The sequence below is a fragment of the Rhinopithecus roxellana genome, chromosome 10 (assembly GCF_007565055.1).
Source record: "Rhinopithecus roxellana isolate Shanxi Qingling chromosome 10, ASM756505v1, whole genome shotgun sequence".
NCBI classification, from domain to species: domain Eukaryota; kingdom Metazoa; phylum Chordata; class Mammalia; order Primates; family Cercopithecidae; genus Rhinopithecus; species Rhinopithecus roxellana.
Window position 1 is genome coordinate 55,095,445 of NC_044558.1, and position 13,840 is coordinate 55,109,284.

Below are 13,840 nucleotides of genomic sequence, written 5' to 3' on the forward strand. Positions count from 1 at the left end.
GTAAACAGGGTGTGTCCCCGCCCACTGACAATTCTGCTGCCCAGGTGCCACCTGGTGGTGATAAGCAGTAAGTGGACAACAGGAAGGGATGGCGGGATGGCCATTTGTTAGAGGAAGTGTCTTTTTTTTTTTTTTTGAGACGGAGTCTTGCTCTGTCGCCCAGGCTGCAGTGCAGTGGCCAGATCTCGGCTCACTGCAAGCTCCGCCTCCCGGGTTTACGCCATTCTCCTGCCTCAGCCTCCGGAGTAGCTGGGCCAACAGGCGCCCGCCACCTCGCCTGGCTAGTTTTTTTTTTTTGCATTTTTTAGTAGAGACGGGGTTTCACCGTGTTAGCCAGGATGGTCTCGATCTCCTGACCTCGTGATCCACCCGTCTCGGCTTCCCAAAGTGCTGGGATTACAGGCTTGAGCCACCGCGCCCGGCCTAGAGGAAGTGTCTTACAGCATGAGGCCTACAGGAGGAGAGAGAATAAACTTCCTGGAGTTGCAATCTGCATTAATATGTAAACCATAATCGCCTCCAAGAGGCAGAGGGAGAGATACCGTACTCTGATCTCAGCTCACAAAGATGGGAAGGGCAACAAGATTTGAGGAAATTCCTTCTGTATTCTTTATTCCTCAGAAGTTACTGCCAAGCCAGGCGCAGTGGCTCACCCTGTAATCCCAGCACTTCGGGAGGCCAAGGCAGGCGGATCACCTGATGTCAGGAGTTCAAGACCAGCCTGGCCAACATGGCAAAACCTCCTCTACTGAAAATACAAAAATTAGCCAAGCATGGTGGCAGACACCTTGTAATCCCAGATACTCTACTTGGGAGGCTGAGGCAGGAGAATCACTTGAACCCAAGAGGTGGAGGTTGCAGTGAGCTGAGATCACGCCACTACACTCCAGCCTGGGCAAGAATGATACTCCGTCTCAAAAAACAAACAAAAAAACTGCCAGGTAATGATCCCTTTGTTGGATGGCTATATCATTAGAACTTTCTTATGTCAAGTCTGGAGTCAGACTGCCTGAATAGATTCCTAGCCCCATTCCTTACTTGCAGAACCCTGGGCAGGTTACTTTTTAAGCCTGCTTTCTCCTCTGTAAAAAGGGTACAATAATAGTACAATAATAGTAAAATGGGTGCACCCCTTGTGTCAGTGAGATGTTGCATGTAAAGTGCCTGGCACAGAGCCTTGGCTTACATGAAGCAGTCAACGAATGTTAGCTGGCCGGGTGCGGTGGCTCACACTTGTAATCCCAGCACTTTGGGAGGCCGAGGCGGGCGGATCATGAGGTCAGGAGATCGAGACCATCCTGGCTAACACGGTGAAACCCCGTCTCTACTAAAAATACAAAAAAAAAAAAAAAAAAATTAGCCAGGCGTGGTGGCGGGCACCTGTAGTCCCAGCTACTTGGGAGGCTGAGGCAGAATGGCATGGACCGTGGAGGTGGAGCTTGCAGTGAGTGGAGATCGCGCCACTGCACTCCAGACTGGGCGACACAGTGAGACTGTGTCTCAAAAAAAAAAAACAAACAGGCCAGGCACGGTGTCTCAAGCCTGTAATCCCAGCACTTTGGGAGGCCAAGACGGGTAGATCACGAGGTCAGGAGATCGAGACCATCCTGGCCTACATGGTGAAACCCTGTCTCTACCAAAAAAATACAAAAAACTAGCCAGGCGAGATGGCGGGAGCCTGTAGTCCCAGCTACTCGGAAGGCTGAGGCAGGAGAATGGCGTAAACCTGGGAGGCGGAGCTTGCAGTGAGCCGAGATCGCGCCACTGCACTCCAGCCTGGGCGATAGAGCGAGACTCCGTCTCAAAACAACAACAACAACAACAACAAAAAACAAACAAAAAAACAAATGTTAGCCATTATTCTAGAACTCCCTTTTTATTTCCTGTGTAGCAAACAGGACCTTCCTCGACTGGGCAGCCCTTCAAATATTTGTAGACTTCTATTTGAAGCTTTCTCTTGCCAGCCTTTTCTTTTTTCCAGCAAACCACACTGGTTTGTCAATGGCCCTCTTTAAAAATTACATTTAGAAGAACACACTACTAAGTGGTTATACTTAACGCAGAACATAGACTGCTGTATTTATAATCCATTACCAAGGTTCTACTGCCCTTATGGAGCCTCCTAGAAAGATGCCTAGAACATAGCATGCTCTTAATAAATATTTATAAATGGACACATTGAGGGCTAAGATTCTATTTTTTTGCAGCCAACTGGAAGTCCCAGGTTGTTCTCATGTGAATTATTGCTCATATAGATCTCTAACATTGTTCCCCTGACAAGCTCAAGATCTAAGCAATTTTTTAGTGTGAGAGCGCTCCAGTGTTTTAGTCAATCCAAGTTACAGACACTTTGAATATTATTTAGCTCTTCCTGTGTTACTGTTGATAAATGGGCTTTTTATGTTTACCCAAGTTGGGTTTTTTCTTTTTATAATAAAACACAGCCCTTGGGCTTATCACTAGAGAACAGAGATTTCTCCAACATAAATGCACTAACCGGCCGGGCGCGGTGGCTCAAGCCTGTAATCCCAGCACTTTGGGAGGCTGAGACGGGTGGATCACGAGGTCAGGAGATCGAGACCATCCTGGTCTACACGGTGAAACCCCATCTCTACTAAAAAATACAAAAAACTAGCCGGGCGAGATGGCGGGCGCCTGTAGTCCCAGCTACTCGGGAGGCTGAGGCAGGAGAATGGCGTAAACCCGAGAGGCGGAGCTTGCAGTGAGCCGAGATCGCGCCACTGCACTCCAGCCTGGGCGACAGAGCTAGATTCCGTCTCAAAAAAAAAAAAAAAAAAAAAAAATGCACTAACCAACACTAAGTACAAGTGTTCAGTTTGATTCCACCAAATGCTACTTTTTTTTCTTCTTATTATTATTTTTTATTTTTTTATTTTTTTGAGATGGAGTCTTGCTCTGTCGCCCAGGCTGGAGTGCAGTGGCCGGATCTCAGCTCACTGCAAGCTCCGCCTCCTGGGTTTACACCATTCTCCTGCCTCAGCCTCCCGAGTAGCTGGGACTACAGGCGCCGCCACCTCGCCCGGCTAGTTTTTTTGTATTTTTTAGTAGAGACGGGGTTTCACCGTGTTAGCCAGGATGGTCTCGATCTCCTGACCTCGTGATCCGCCCGTCTCGGCCTCCCAAAGTGCTGGGATTACAGGCTTGAGCCACCGCGCCTGGCCTTCTTATTATTTTTTAACCAGAGCCATTTGAAAGGAAAAAATGCTACTATTAACTGACCAGTAATTTTCCTCTTATCTGTGATGACTTAGCAGGTGAGAGGAAAGCAGCTCCTGTAATCTGGGAACTGGCCTGACACAGCCAGGCTTCAGAGCTGTTAGGGCTGACCTGGTGCTCACAGGTAGCACCTGTAAGCTACGTGTGTTTGTGTCCAAAAGTTCTCTTCTATTTGAGGTCAGCAGTTCTCTTGGACACAATCTCACAAAACACCAGCATTGGACAAGATCACTCAGCGACTGTGATGAAGTGAGACAAAAAACAAAATCACTTGACAATTTTGTTTAAGCACAAAACAAGGTCAGTGTGCAAACCACAAAACAGCAAACATCCCCTTTCCCAGCTAGTGACTTCATCGACTGCAGCTTAGGTTCACTTGTCTGCCCTTCTTCTAGACAAGCTACCCAATCATAGAGTTAGCCTTGCTTCCCTTAACAGCACCCAACCCATAAAAACACCCACTTTCTTGAATCTTCCCCAAAATCACTTAACCAAAGTCTAAGTCCTCTACGTCCTTCCTAACACCCTCATGCTGACACACCACGTATTCTCAATGGTGAGCCCTCCCTCTCACTGCAATGAGCATTAAACCCAACTTGCTCAATTACCAGGTGTATTCTTGGTGGTCTTTAGCTGGAGTAAATACATACAAGACATACAATGTCTAAAGTTTCCAAATCTACCTCTTTGGAGATAACTTGGCAAGGAGGAAATACAGTCAGTCAAGATTTGACTGATAATTCATGTTGGTATCTATTGTTACATTCTTCTCTAAATGCTTGTAAGCCATCTCTTTTAATAGTCTAGAATTGCCGGGCACGGTGGTTCACACCTGTAATCCCAGCACTTTGGGAGGCTGAGGCGGGTGGATCACGAGAGATCGAGACCATTCTGGCCAACATGATGAAACCCCGTCTCTACTAAAAATAAAAAAATTAGCTGGGCTTGGTGGGGGGCGCCTGTAGTCCCACCTACTCAGGAGGCTGACACAACAGAATCGCTTGAACCCAGGAGGCGCATGTTGCAGCGAGCTGAGATTGTGCCACTACACTCCAGTCTTCTGGCAACTGAGCAAGATTCCATCTCAAAAAAAAAAAAAAAAAAAAAAAAAATTGTGCCCCCAAAAACAACATTAAGCTTATCAATGTGTTGCTTCTAAAATCCACAAACAATGTTAGCCCACTTTGTCTTTAGGCTTTTTAATGACTGGCCTTGACCTAGCCCACCATCTGCAATCCCAGATGTGACCTGAGTGATCAACCAGACAAAACAGCAAGAGGTAGCAGGAGATATAATGAAGGGGAACACAATCCAGGATCACTCTCTACCCCCAAATCTACTGTCCCATTAAACTAGACACCTGAGTTGTTTTCCCTACATCAGCCGTGAGCTGAAGAGGAACTGAGGTTTGACTATTGGGGCCCCTGGCTTTACTGACTTAAGCAGATTTAAAACTTCTGGTCCTATGTGGAGACAGAGGAAAGGGATGGACCCTAAGCCTTGTGTCCCTAGAAGGACTCTTTTCCCAGACCTCCCAAGCCTTGAAGGCTTAAGGAACTGGCCACTGAGGAAGGGCTGGCGTAGGAGGGACATTAACTGCCATCAACTCCACCTGTCCTGCTCTGTTTGAATAAGGACCTGTCAACTATGTAACATCCCATCCCCATTTCTCAGCAAATACGCCCTCCTTACTACCTGCCCCGCTAAATGACCCTAGGAGCCCTGGTTACTAAGGCAACCTGGGAATAGCACATACCGACAGAGACCAGAAACAGATGGGACTATTTTTAAACTAGACTAGGTGGCTCCAAACCTTTTGCCCCATAAAGTGCCTTCCCCAAAGCCCCATTTGGTCTTGTTCTGGGTCCCTACCCTTCACTGGCTTCTATCTATCTTACCAAAGCTATGTGAGGCTGGGGTCTTTATCCCATTTTGGCATGAGATCTATTTACTGCTCCCATCTTCCACACAGAATATCTAAGCAAATTTTCACTGCCTCCATTTGTTAAAAATAATTGTTCTTTTATTTCTTTGGAAAGTAGTGGGCCCTGCCCTATGGATTTTCAGGCCAAACTAGGGTAATGAATGCTTCCCTAGTCTTTGGGCTGGAGCACTATGGTCCCAGCCTTCCCAGGGCCCAGAAGCAATTCCTTTATTGTCCAACCCAACCAACTAGGACCCAAATTGTCTGAAGGCTCCTGTCAGGCCTTCTCTCCTAACCACCCACTTCCCAATCTTTCCTGGCTTTCCCTCTGGGCAGGGTATTTTTTTCTTCCAAAACCAGTGCTGGAACCTGTGCTGTGCAGAAGAGAGGACAAGACGAGGGATGTTCCCAAATTCCCATAAGAGGACACAGCCCTTCAGTCAGTCCTTCCTCTCTGCTGGCTTCAGTCTGCATTCCTCTGCAAGCCCCCACTGTGAGGCTTGAAGATGGACAAGAGGACCCTCATAAAAGGGAGGTGAGAGAAAACACACCAACCCAACCCCTCCTCAGGACATACTCCTTGTAGTCTCTTGTCCTAGTTCTCAAGGGAGCCCTTCAGACAGGGCTGGGGAGGGCTAGGCAAGTGGGCAAGGGCCCCTTGAACCCAGCCCTGGGAGGCTATACCAGGGGAGTGTCCATTAGCCCCATCAGTGTGGCATGGCCGTGATGCGCATGCTCTGGGAAGCGATAGGGTAAGTCACCATGGGAGTGGTGGTGTGGCTCATTGTGATTCCTGCCAAGGGTTGGGCCATCGATACAGCCACAGGGGCCACAGGAGCCACAGATACCGCCACAGGAGCCATGGAGACAGGTGGGGGTGCCATTCCCTGGGCAATTGTTTGAGCCAGGGCAGCTGACAGTGGCGTGATCTCTGGGGTCAAGTGTGGGGGTGGGGGTGGTGGAGCAGCAGGAGGTGCAGCATTAGTTGGGGGAGCCGCTGGAGCTCCAGCAGGGGCCACCAGTTCTTGCTGGGACACTGGACGAGGCTGTAGAGCCTGGCTGCTGAGAGTAGTGTGAGTCTGGGCAATGCCATGGTTAAAAGTAGCGACAGTGCCCACAGTGGGGGCCAGAGTCTGCTCAGTCGCTGGTGCAGTGGAGCTCAGGGTTATGACCTTGGCCTGATTGCGGAACTGAGCATTTTGTTCCAGTAATACCTCATTGGTGGCCAGCAAGTTACTGACCTGCTTCTTTAACTCCTCTACCCGCTTCCTGAGCATGGCATTCTCCTCCTCTAGCAGTCTGCACTCCACCCCTCGCGGTGGAGCCAAGCTATATTCATATGACTCAAAATGAGGGCCATCAGGGGGGCAGCATCCACCTCGCCGGCGTTTTGGGCCTGGCTCATGGTCCTCAAAGCCCCTGTCAGGAAGGTCATAGATATCATAGAGGTCATGACGTCGTCCTGGGAGGACTGAGCCTGTTGAGCCCCCACCAGTGCCTCCTCCACCCCGAGCATCAAACTCAAAATCCCGCTGCAGGTGACGGAACTTGCACTTGGCTCCTCTCTGACAGTCACCCTTGAGAAAGTCACGGCAGATAGGGACCTCCTCCTTGCCATTTGGTAGGTCTGCCGGTGAAAGGCCAAGGCCAGCTGCTACTTTCTGCCTCAGCCGTGGGGGAAGCTCTCCTGTCTTCTTATAGCCATCTTCATCCTCCTTGGAGCCATGGATGAAACGGCAATTTGGGCGGCTACACTCCTTGTTTTGGAAGTCATGGCAGAAGATGAACTCGTTTTTGCTCACCCCCAAGTTGGACACCTCGCTCATGTCTGGGTGGCGATATCGGCAACGCTTGCCTCGCTTGCACACATTCCTCAAGAAGTCTCTACAGATGGCATCTGAGCTGGCCCCGCCACTGCCTGTCCCTGCCCCACTGGCCTCCTCGCTGCCACCAGCTCCAGGGCCTCCACCGCTGCTCCCGGTACCGTTGGCATAGCTGTCCCGGTCAGGCATCCTGGTCCCGCCCAACTCAGGGTTTTCTTTATCTTGCCACTCTTGGTGACCACTACAAAAGAGGAGAACTGTATTAAACAGAAGTCCTCCAGGGAGATCCCACTCTTCCTGACTATAGAGCAGGCAGCCCAGAGGGGCAATGGCTTTAGAGATGGAGAATCTAAGGGATAAGAATTCTGGCTGAAACGTCTGACTCATCAAAAGTCCCGCCCAGGCTTTTGTGCACCTGGTCTGGGTCAGAATGATTCACACTTGCCTTGCTAACAGAGGAGGGAAGGAGTTGGGGTGAAGCCACCTAATTTCACTAATGACGATAGGCCCAGGAGGAAGCAGGGAAGAAACAGTGTTGGATTTCATCTTTCCTTCTGAGCTGACCTTATTAAAGTTGTGGAAGTGAAATTAAAACTGCAGTCAGTATCTGAACAGGCTGGGAGGAAACTGGGAATAGTGCCCAAGATGGGCTACTGAGCTATTAGGGTTGTAGAAGATGGTAACAAAACTTCCTTAACCCCTTTTCCTTTTCCTCAGGTGAGGGCTCTGTACATATCAAATCTCTAGAAGCCAAGAAATCCTGGGTGAAGAGACTGGTGTCGCCAGCTTGAGGGGAGTCTCAAAACTTGTCATATTTTAGTATTCCCTCCTACCCATCATCACTGTCAGCGGCAGAGAGGTCAGCCCCCTCTATTTCAGGGTAGCAGTTCTAAGTTAGAATCTCCACTTCTAGATTTCCAGGGCTAACCATTTGTGATAAGGTCAAGGTGGGAAGGAGTTAATTTCACAGGAACCAGTGACCTTTCCCCATTCTCCACCCCCTTCCTACTCCCCTTTGTGAAGATCCCACTGACATCCAGCCACACCATTCCTCAACCCATAAAAATCCTCTTTATTTATAGACTCCATAAAAGCTTTTTAAGTCTCCTATTTCCCAAGAGAGCTTTGGAATGTCAGTCCACTGCCCTGGTTCTAGCCCTCCCCTCTCTCCACCCCTAGTAAGACCTGGAGTCCCTGCTACCACGTGTCTGACCTCCCAAGCCTTTCCTATGCGGTGTTCAGGCTCCCCCTGCTGCTGAAATAGGAAAACTTCACATTGTTCCCTTTGGGCATAAGGGAATCTTTCCTGATTACTTTGGCCTTGACCTACCCCACCCCACTGCTGTGACTTTGCCTTTAGATCTCCCTAAAATGAATGAACCAAACCAGAGACCACAGTTACATGAGAATCTGTAAGAGCATCCTCCTCCTCTAAAGGGAGATAGTCCCAGAATAATAGAAGCAACAAGGAAAGAAGTGGTAAAAGATACAAACTTTTAGTAAAGGGGAATGACCAGGTGAAGTACAAATGCCATCTATCCAAACCTGGCTCACGTTGCAAGTCGCACCAGCAGCAGATAATTAGATATGATGCTCCTCCCCACCCAACTCTCCCAGAATTGATACCTGAGGTAGCTCAGGTGAAGTCCGGGGCTCCTGTGGGTCTCCACCTCCACATCACTGCTGGGTTCTGAGCAGGAAAAAAACAGAGACTTGGGTGGAAGGAGAGGTAAGAGTGGAGGACTATGGGGTGGTTGTCACAAGAAAGAAATCTGACAAAACGGCAAAGGATTTTCTTTGGGAACGTCAGGATTTTCTCAGGGTTTAAACTGAACTTCACCTGTCCAAGGGAGAAGCGGCCAGTAAGAAGAGTAAGAGATAAAACTAATTCGGAAGGACTGGGAGCATGGGTTGGAAAACTAGCTCTGAGTGAACAAAGGGTGCGGGACGCCCTGCATCAAGATGAAAGAGGATGTGAGGGTCAGAGCCCGGCTAAGGGTTGGAGTTAGTAATGGCTAGTGAGGAACCTTAAAAGGGCAGCGCCTGACAGTGCAGTGGGATGGCCGATTGGACTTGGAGGCAGTGATTGTGACGCTTCCCAACACCCTAGAGTTTGCGAAAAAAAGTCCTAGGAGTTTTCCCGCAGCAAGTCTTCTAGCTTGGCAGGTTCCGTGCAGTGCCGCTGGCGCTCAGCCGTGGGCTACATGAAAGGGACACTAAGGGCGCGCGAAGTGAAGCGGGGAGCTGGGGCTCCAGGTGTCATCAAGCTGAGGGGATGGGCAGGGTTGTGACGTCACGAAGCTGGCGTTTGCTCGCGATGCGGGGTCAGTCAGAAAAGGGGCACTGCCCTGGGGTGTGAGGACGAGCCAGCTCGGTTCTGGGGGGCCTTGTGTGGCCCGGCCGAGCCCAGTCGCTGGGCCGGCCCCGACTCCTCCCCTCCGGGCGCGGCCTCCACCTAAGTCTCCCGCCTCCCTCACCTGCCGCCGCCGCCGTAGTTGCTGCTGCCGCCTGCCGGTCCTCTAGCTTCGACAAAGAGCCGCCCACCCGATCGCTCTTCCGCTTCCTGCGGAAGAAGTGGCGCTCTAGCTATCAGACCCGGAACCATACTCTATGGTGTACAAAGTATGCGTGCGACATGCGCAGGAAGTTCCCACCACGCTTTGCGTGTCACCATGGCAACCTAACCCAAACGCGCGACATACTCTAAGCAATAGTCGTCAAAGCAGGCCTCCTGGAAGGTAGGGGCGGTACCAGCATTGGCCCCAAATGACCCACGAAATCTAAAACCTGCCTCCAGAGATTTATCATATTCCATCCAGCTCCACCGAGATGCAAACCACACCACATAACCCGGGCTGTTGCTTTTGATATCCTCCATAGCACAGGTAGTGACAGGGAAAAGGCAAACTGTAATGATAGAAAACCCCCACCCAATGGAACCATAAAAAACATAATAGACAAGACGATTTAATTCTTCAACTAAAAGAGCGGAAGAGGTGATTTATTTTAGGGTTGTTACACTCGGCCACAAACACAGAAATAGTCCAGAATGTCACAAGTCCAGGGCAGAGGACCAACATGGGCAGTTTTGTTTATGAGCAAGGTGGGTCTCAGAGGTGATCGGCGATCAGAGGGCGATGAAGTTCTAGATCCATTGAGACAAGCTCTAGACAGTAGCATGCAGTCCCACAACTTGTACCAGCATCCCCAGCGCCTGGCATTCCATGTTTCTGCTCCTGTGGCCTCCACGATGCAACAAGCTAGCGGTTTACTTGGACCTCTGCCTCATCTTTCTTCTTTTGCGCTTCAGCCTGAAAAGCAGACACAGGAATGGAATATACCTATTCTCAAACCAGAGTTCTCTCCCTCCCACATAAAATCAAACGTGCACATAACATGAGGTGGTAAAATGAAAAAGCACTACGGTTCTATCGTCCTCTGTTCTATCCTTTGCTCTAGGAAGAAAACACTCCAACATTTTTCTCCTAAAGATCTTTTAAGATTTCCAAACCAAATGTTTCTCCTAAGTTTTGTCCAAGGAACTTCCCTCCTCCTGGGCTGGCCAAGTCTCCAACATACCTGCGCATTCGCTTCTTCCTCCACTAGCAACCGTTCACAAGCAGCAGATAATTTTTTTAAAAAAAAGAGAGATAAAGCTTATTAGTAGGCTTAGGAGGGATATGAAATGCACTCTTTAGAACCGGGCAGATTCTTAACCAAGTATGAGATTGGTCGTAGCAACTACATCAGTAACTTGGACACCCTCGCAACATAAAATCAGAATTCCACCCTTTTCTAATTCCCACCCTCTCTACCCATAGCACTTAACCGCTAGCTCTCTTACAAACTACTACTTTTCCTCTCCCACCAGCTCTTGGTACCCTTGAAACCCAGTAGTTCAGGAGGTATGGCGGACTTGCCTTAGTCTCACCATACTAATCGCCAACTCCTACCTCCCAAGCTTACTACCAGGAACTGCTCACCTTGGCTCTCATGGCGCAGAGGTTTCTACAGGGAAAGAGAGAAAGGCTACAGTTAGTTTGGTGTGATGATGGTAATTGCCGAGGTCAGATGTCTACGGATTGTACGCGGAATCCGATCACAGGAATCAAACACACTCACCCAGAAAAATGGCGCTAAGGCCGAGAGAAAGCCGAGGTTCCGTTTACGGCTATTTAATGCAGCGCCGGGTGTCGTCACTTCCGCTTCCCACCCCTTTTCCCCAGGGGCGGGGTTACCCAATAGGCGTAGCAATGGTTTTCGGACCCTATTGAGGAGGAGTAGGTTGAGTTAGCTCTCTCTGAAGACTTGAGTATTTGGTTTTCGAGTTACCAATTCCCCCCCAGATTTAGTATGAGGGCGCTGTGTTATTTAAACGTTAGCACTTCTTTCCAATATTGGACCGAGAGGTGCCCACGGGGAAAAAGTAGTAACCGCCACCGTCCCTCGCATTGCTTCTTGGGAGTTGCAGTTCCCTGGAGAAGTCCTCCATTTTGCTATGGATAGGCGCGAACTGTACAGAAATTCTTGTTTTACTGGTTTACCTTCTTTTCTTTTCTCTTTTTTTCTTTTTTGAGACAGGATCTCACTGTGTCACCCAGGCCGGTTTGCAGTGACGGGATCTCGGCTCATCGCAATTTCCACCTCCTGGGTTCAAGCGATTCTCCCGTCTCAGCCTCCCGAGCAGCTGGGACAACAGGCGCGCGCCACTTGGCTAATTTTTGTATTTTTAGTGGAGACGAGGTTTCGCCGTGTTGCCTAGGCTGGTCTCGAACTCCTGAGCTCAAGGGATCCGCCCGCCTCGGCCTCCCAAAGTGCTGGGATTAAAGGCATGCGCCACCACGCCCAGCCGGTTTGCCTTATTTTCTAAAATAAATTGCTTCAGAGTGATTCGATTCCGGAACCATGGAAGGTTCTAAGATTTCAGAACATAGGAAGATATAAAGTGGGGATTCGGGAAAGCTTCCATACTTCAAAAAATATCCTTTCACTGTTTAAGATAGAGCAATTCTTTTTCCTAAACTTCGAGAATAAAATAGCTGACTATGGTCTTTCCTCACGAAGCCTGAAGGAAAATATCACTAGAGATTCCTGGCTACAATGCATCATTTGTTCAGAAAATACGTCAGCGGGCCGGGCGCGATCATCCCAGCACTTTGGGAGGCTGAGGTGGGGGAATCTCGAGCCCAGGAAGTCGAGGCTGCAGTGACCTATGCAGTGATTCTCTAGGCGTGAAGAGCGAACCAATGGACATTGGGAGAAAATTAGCCAAATCTAGGGAAAGTGTGACATTTGGTGTTAAGATAAAGAACTTCCCAGTTTGATTGTATGCTCAGGTGAGAAGCACTGGAAAACAACCAGATCCCCTATTTGGCTACAGGAAAGTTTTGAGTTAATGGGGGATGAAAAAGAACCCTTTCCCTAGAGAGACTTCATCTTATAGTTTAAAATACTGTAACATTTTGTATGTGATTGTTACAATCCCTCTTTTTTTGTGGTTTCCCTTTATTATATTCTACAGCATTTCACTTTAAATCCCTGAAAAACGTTTTTAAAATTAGGTTCCTTCTAAGTAGTTCTAGTATTGTCACCACCCAAACGTATATGACAAGTTTTTTGAAACAAAAAAAAAATCCCTTCAGAATTATTTTGTATCGATTCCACCAAGATTTCAACTGATGATTGCCAACTGGTCTATAAGCTCTTTGAGGGAAATTTTGTTTTGTTTTTGATACGGAGTCTCTTGTCACCCAGGCTGGAGTGCAGTGGCACAATCTTGGCTCACTGCAACCTCCACCTCCTGGGTTCAAGCAATTCTCCTGCCTCAGCCTCCCAAGTAGCTGGGATTACAGATGCCTGCCACTAAGCCCAGCTTTTTGTATTTTTAGTAGAGATGGGGTTTCACCATGTTGGTGAAGCTGGTCTTGATCTCCTGACCACGGGTGATCTGCCTGCCTCGGCCTCCCAAAGTGCTGGAATTACAGGCATGAGCACCTGACCACTTTTTTTTTTTTTTTAATAGACTTAATTTCCTGCAGCCAATTAAGCCGACTGAGTTCCTTTCCTCATGGGGGCCCAGTGTGCAATGGCTGCAAACAGCAGCTTCCCTGGTAGTGATGCAGCCTGTTTGTTGTATGGGTTGCTCTAAGGGACCTTGGAGACAGTCCTTTCAGATGGATGTTCATGTTTCTGACCTTGCACTACCCCAGTGTAGGCTCCAAACAGGCATGGGAGGTGCCATTGGAAAGCCCCAGGCACTGTGGCCAGGGTTCACATTGGCCAAGTTATATCCATCCGCACCAAGCTGCAGAACAAGGAGCATGTGATTGAGGCCCTGTGCAGGGCCAAGTTCAAGCTCCCCAGCCGCCAGAAGATCCACATCTCAAAGAAGTGGGGCTTCACCAAGTTCAATGCCAATGAATTTGAAGACATGGTGGCTGAGAAGCGGCTCACCCCAGATGGGTCAAGTACGTTCTCAATCGTGGTGCTCTGGACAAGTGGCAGGCCCTGCACTCATGAGGGCTTCCACTGTGCTGCCCCCTCTTAATACTCACCAATAAATTCTACTTCCTGTCTACCTAAAAAAAAAAAAAATGCTTTCACTTCAATTACCCCTTTCTTACGTACTTTAAGTCTGTTATTTTAGTTTTATCCTGATTCCCTCAATAAACATTATTAGTATATTTTTTAAAAAAAGACTTATTTTTTTAGAAGTTTTAGGTTCACAGCAAAATTGAGGAAGGTTAGACATTTCCCACACATATAGCCTTCCCCTTTATAAACATCCCTCCACCCTGCCAGAGTGATACATTTGTTAACAATTGAACCTACGTTGATATACCATTATCACCCCAAA

The 13,840-nt window shown here is 48.7% G+C and overlaps 1 protein-coding gene, 1 long non-coding RNA gene, 1 other non-coding gene and 1 pseudogene across 3 annotated transcripts; 2 read left to right on the forward strand and 2 right to left on the reverse strand.

The window, feature by feature from the left end:
• Window positions 1–4,423: 4,423 nt before the first annotated feature.
• ZC3H10 (zinc finger CCCH-type containing 10) lies at window positions 4,424–9,621 on the reverse strand. The gene is made up of 3 exons (XM_010377813.2): window positions 9,462–9,621; window positions 8,611–8,674; window positions 4,424–7,225 (listed from the first exon to the last, which is right to left on the reverse strand). Exon 3 carries the CDS (start codon window positions 7,171–7,173, stop codon window positions 5,869–5,871), a length of 1,305 nt encoding a protein of 434 aa, XP_010376115.1. The 5' UTR covers window positions 7,174–7,225; window positions 8,611–8,674; window positions 9,462–9,621; the 3' UTR covers window positions 4,424–5,868.
• Window positions 9,622–9,948: 327 nt separating this feature from the next.
• LOC104673692 lies at window positions 9,949–11,212 on the reverse strand. Its single transcript, XR_749539.2, has 4 exons — window positions 11,107–11,212; window positions 10,968–10,992; window positions 10,564–10,586; window positions 9,949–10,295 (listed from the first exon to the last, which is right to left on the reverse strand). It is a non-coding gene; the product is annotated as an uncharacterized LOC104673692 (long non-coding RNA).
• A 1,804-nt stretch (window positions 11,213–13,016) lies between these two features.
• Window positions 13,017–13,150, forward strand: LOC115900177. The gene has a single exon (XR_004059847.1). It is a non-coding gene; the product is annotated as a small nucleolar RNA SNORA70 (small nucleolar RNA).
• A 7-nt stretch (window positions 13,151–13,157) lies between these two features.
• Window positions 13,158–13,550, forward strand: LOC104673726 (annotated as a pseudogene).
• The last annotated feature ends 290 nt before the right edge of the window (window positions 13,551–13,840 follow it).

Excerpts from the sequence above, each read along its gene's own strand:
- ZC3H10 (XM_010377813.2), bottom strand. The coding sequence starts at position 7,173 with ATGCCTGACCGGGACAGCTATGCCAACGGTACCGGGAGCAGCGGTGGA.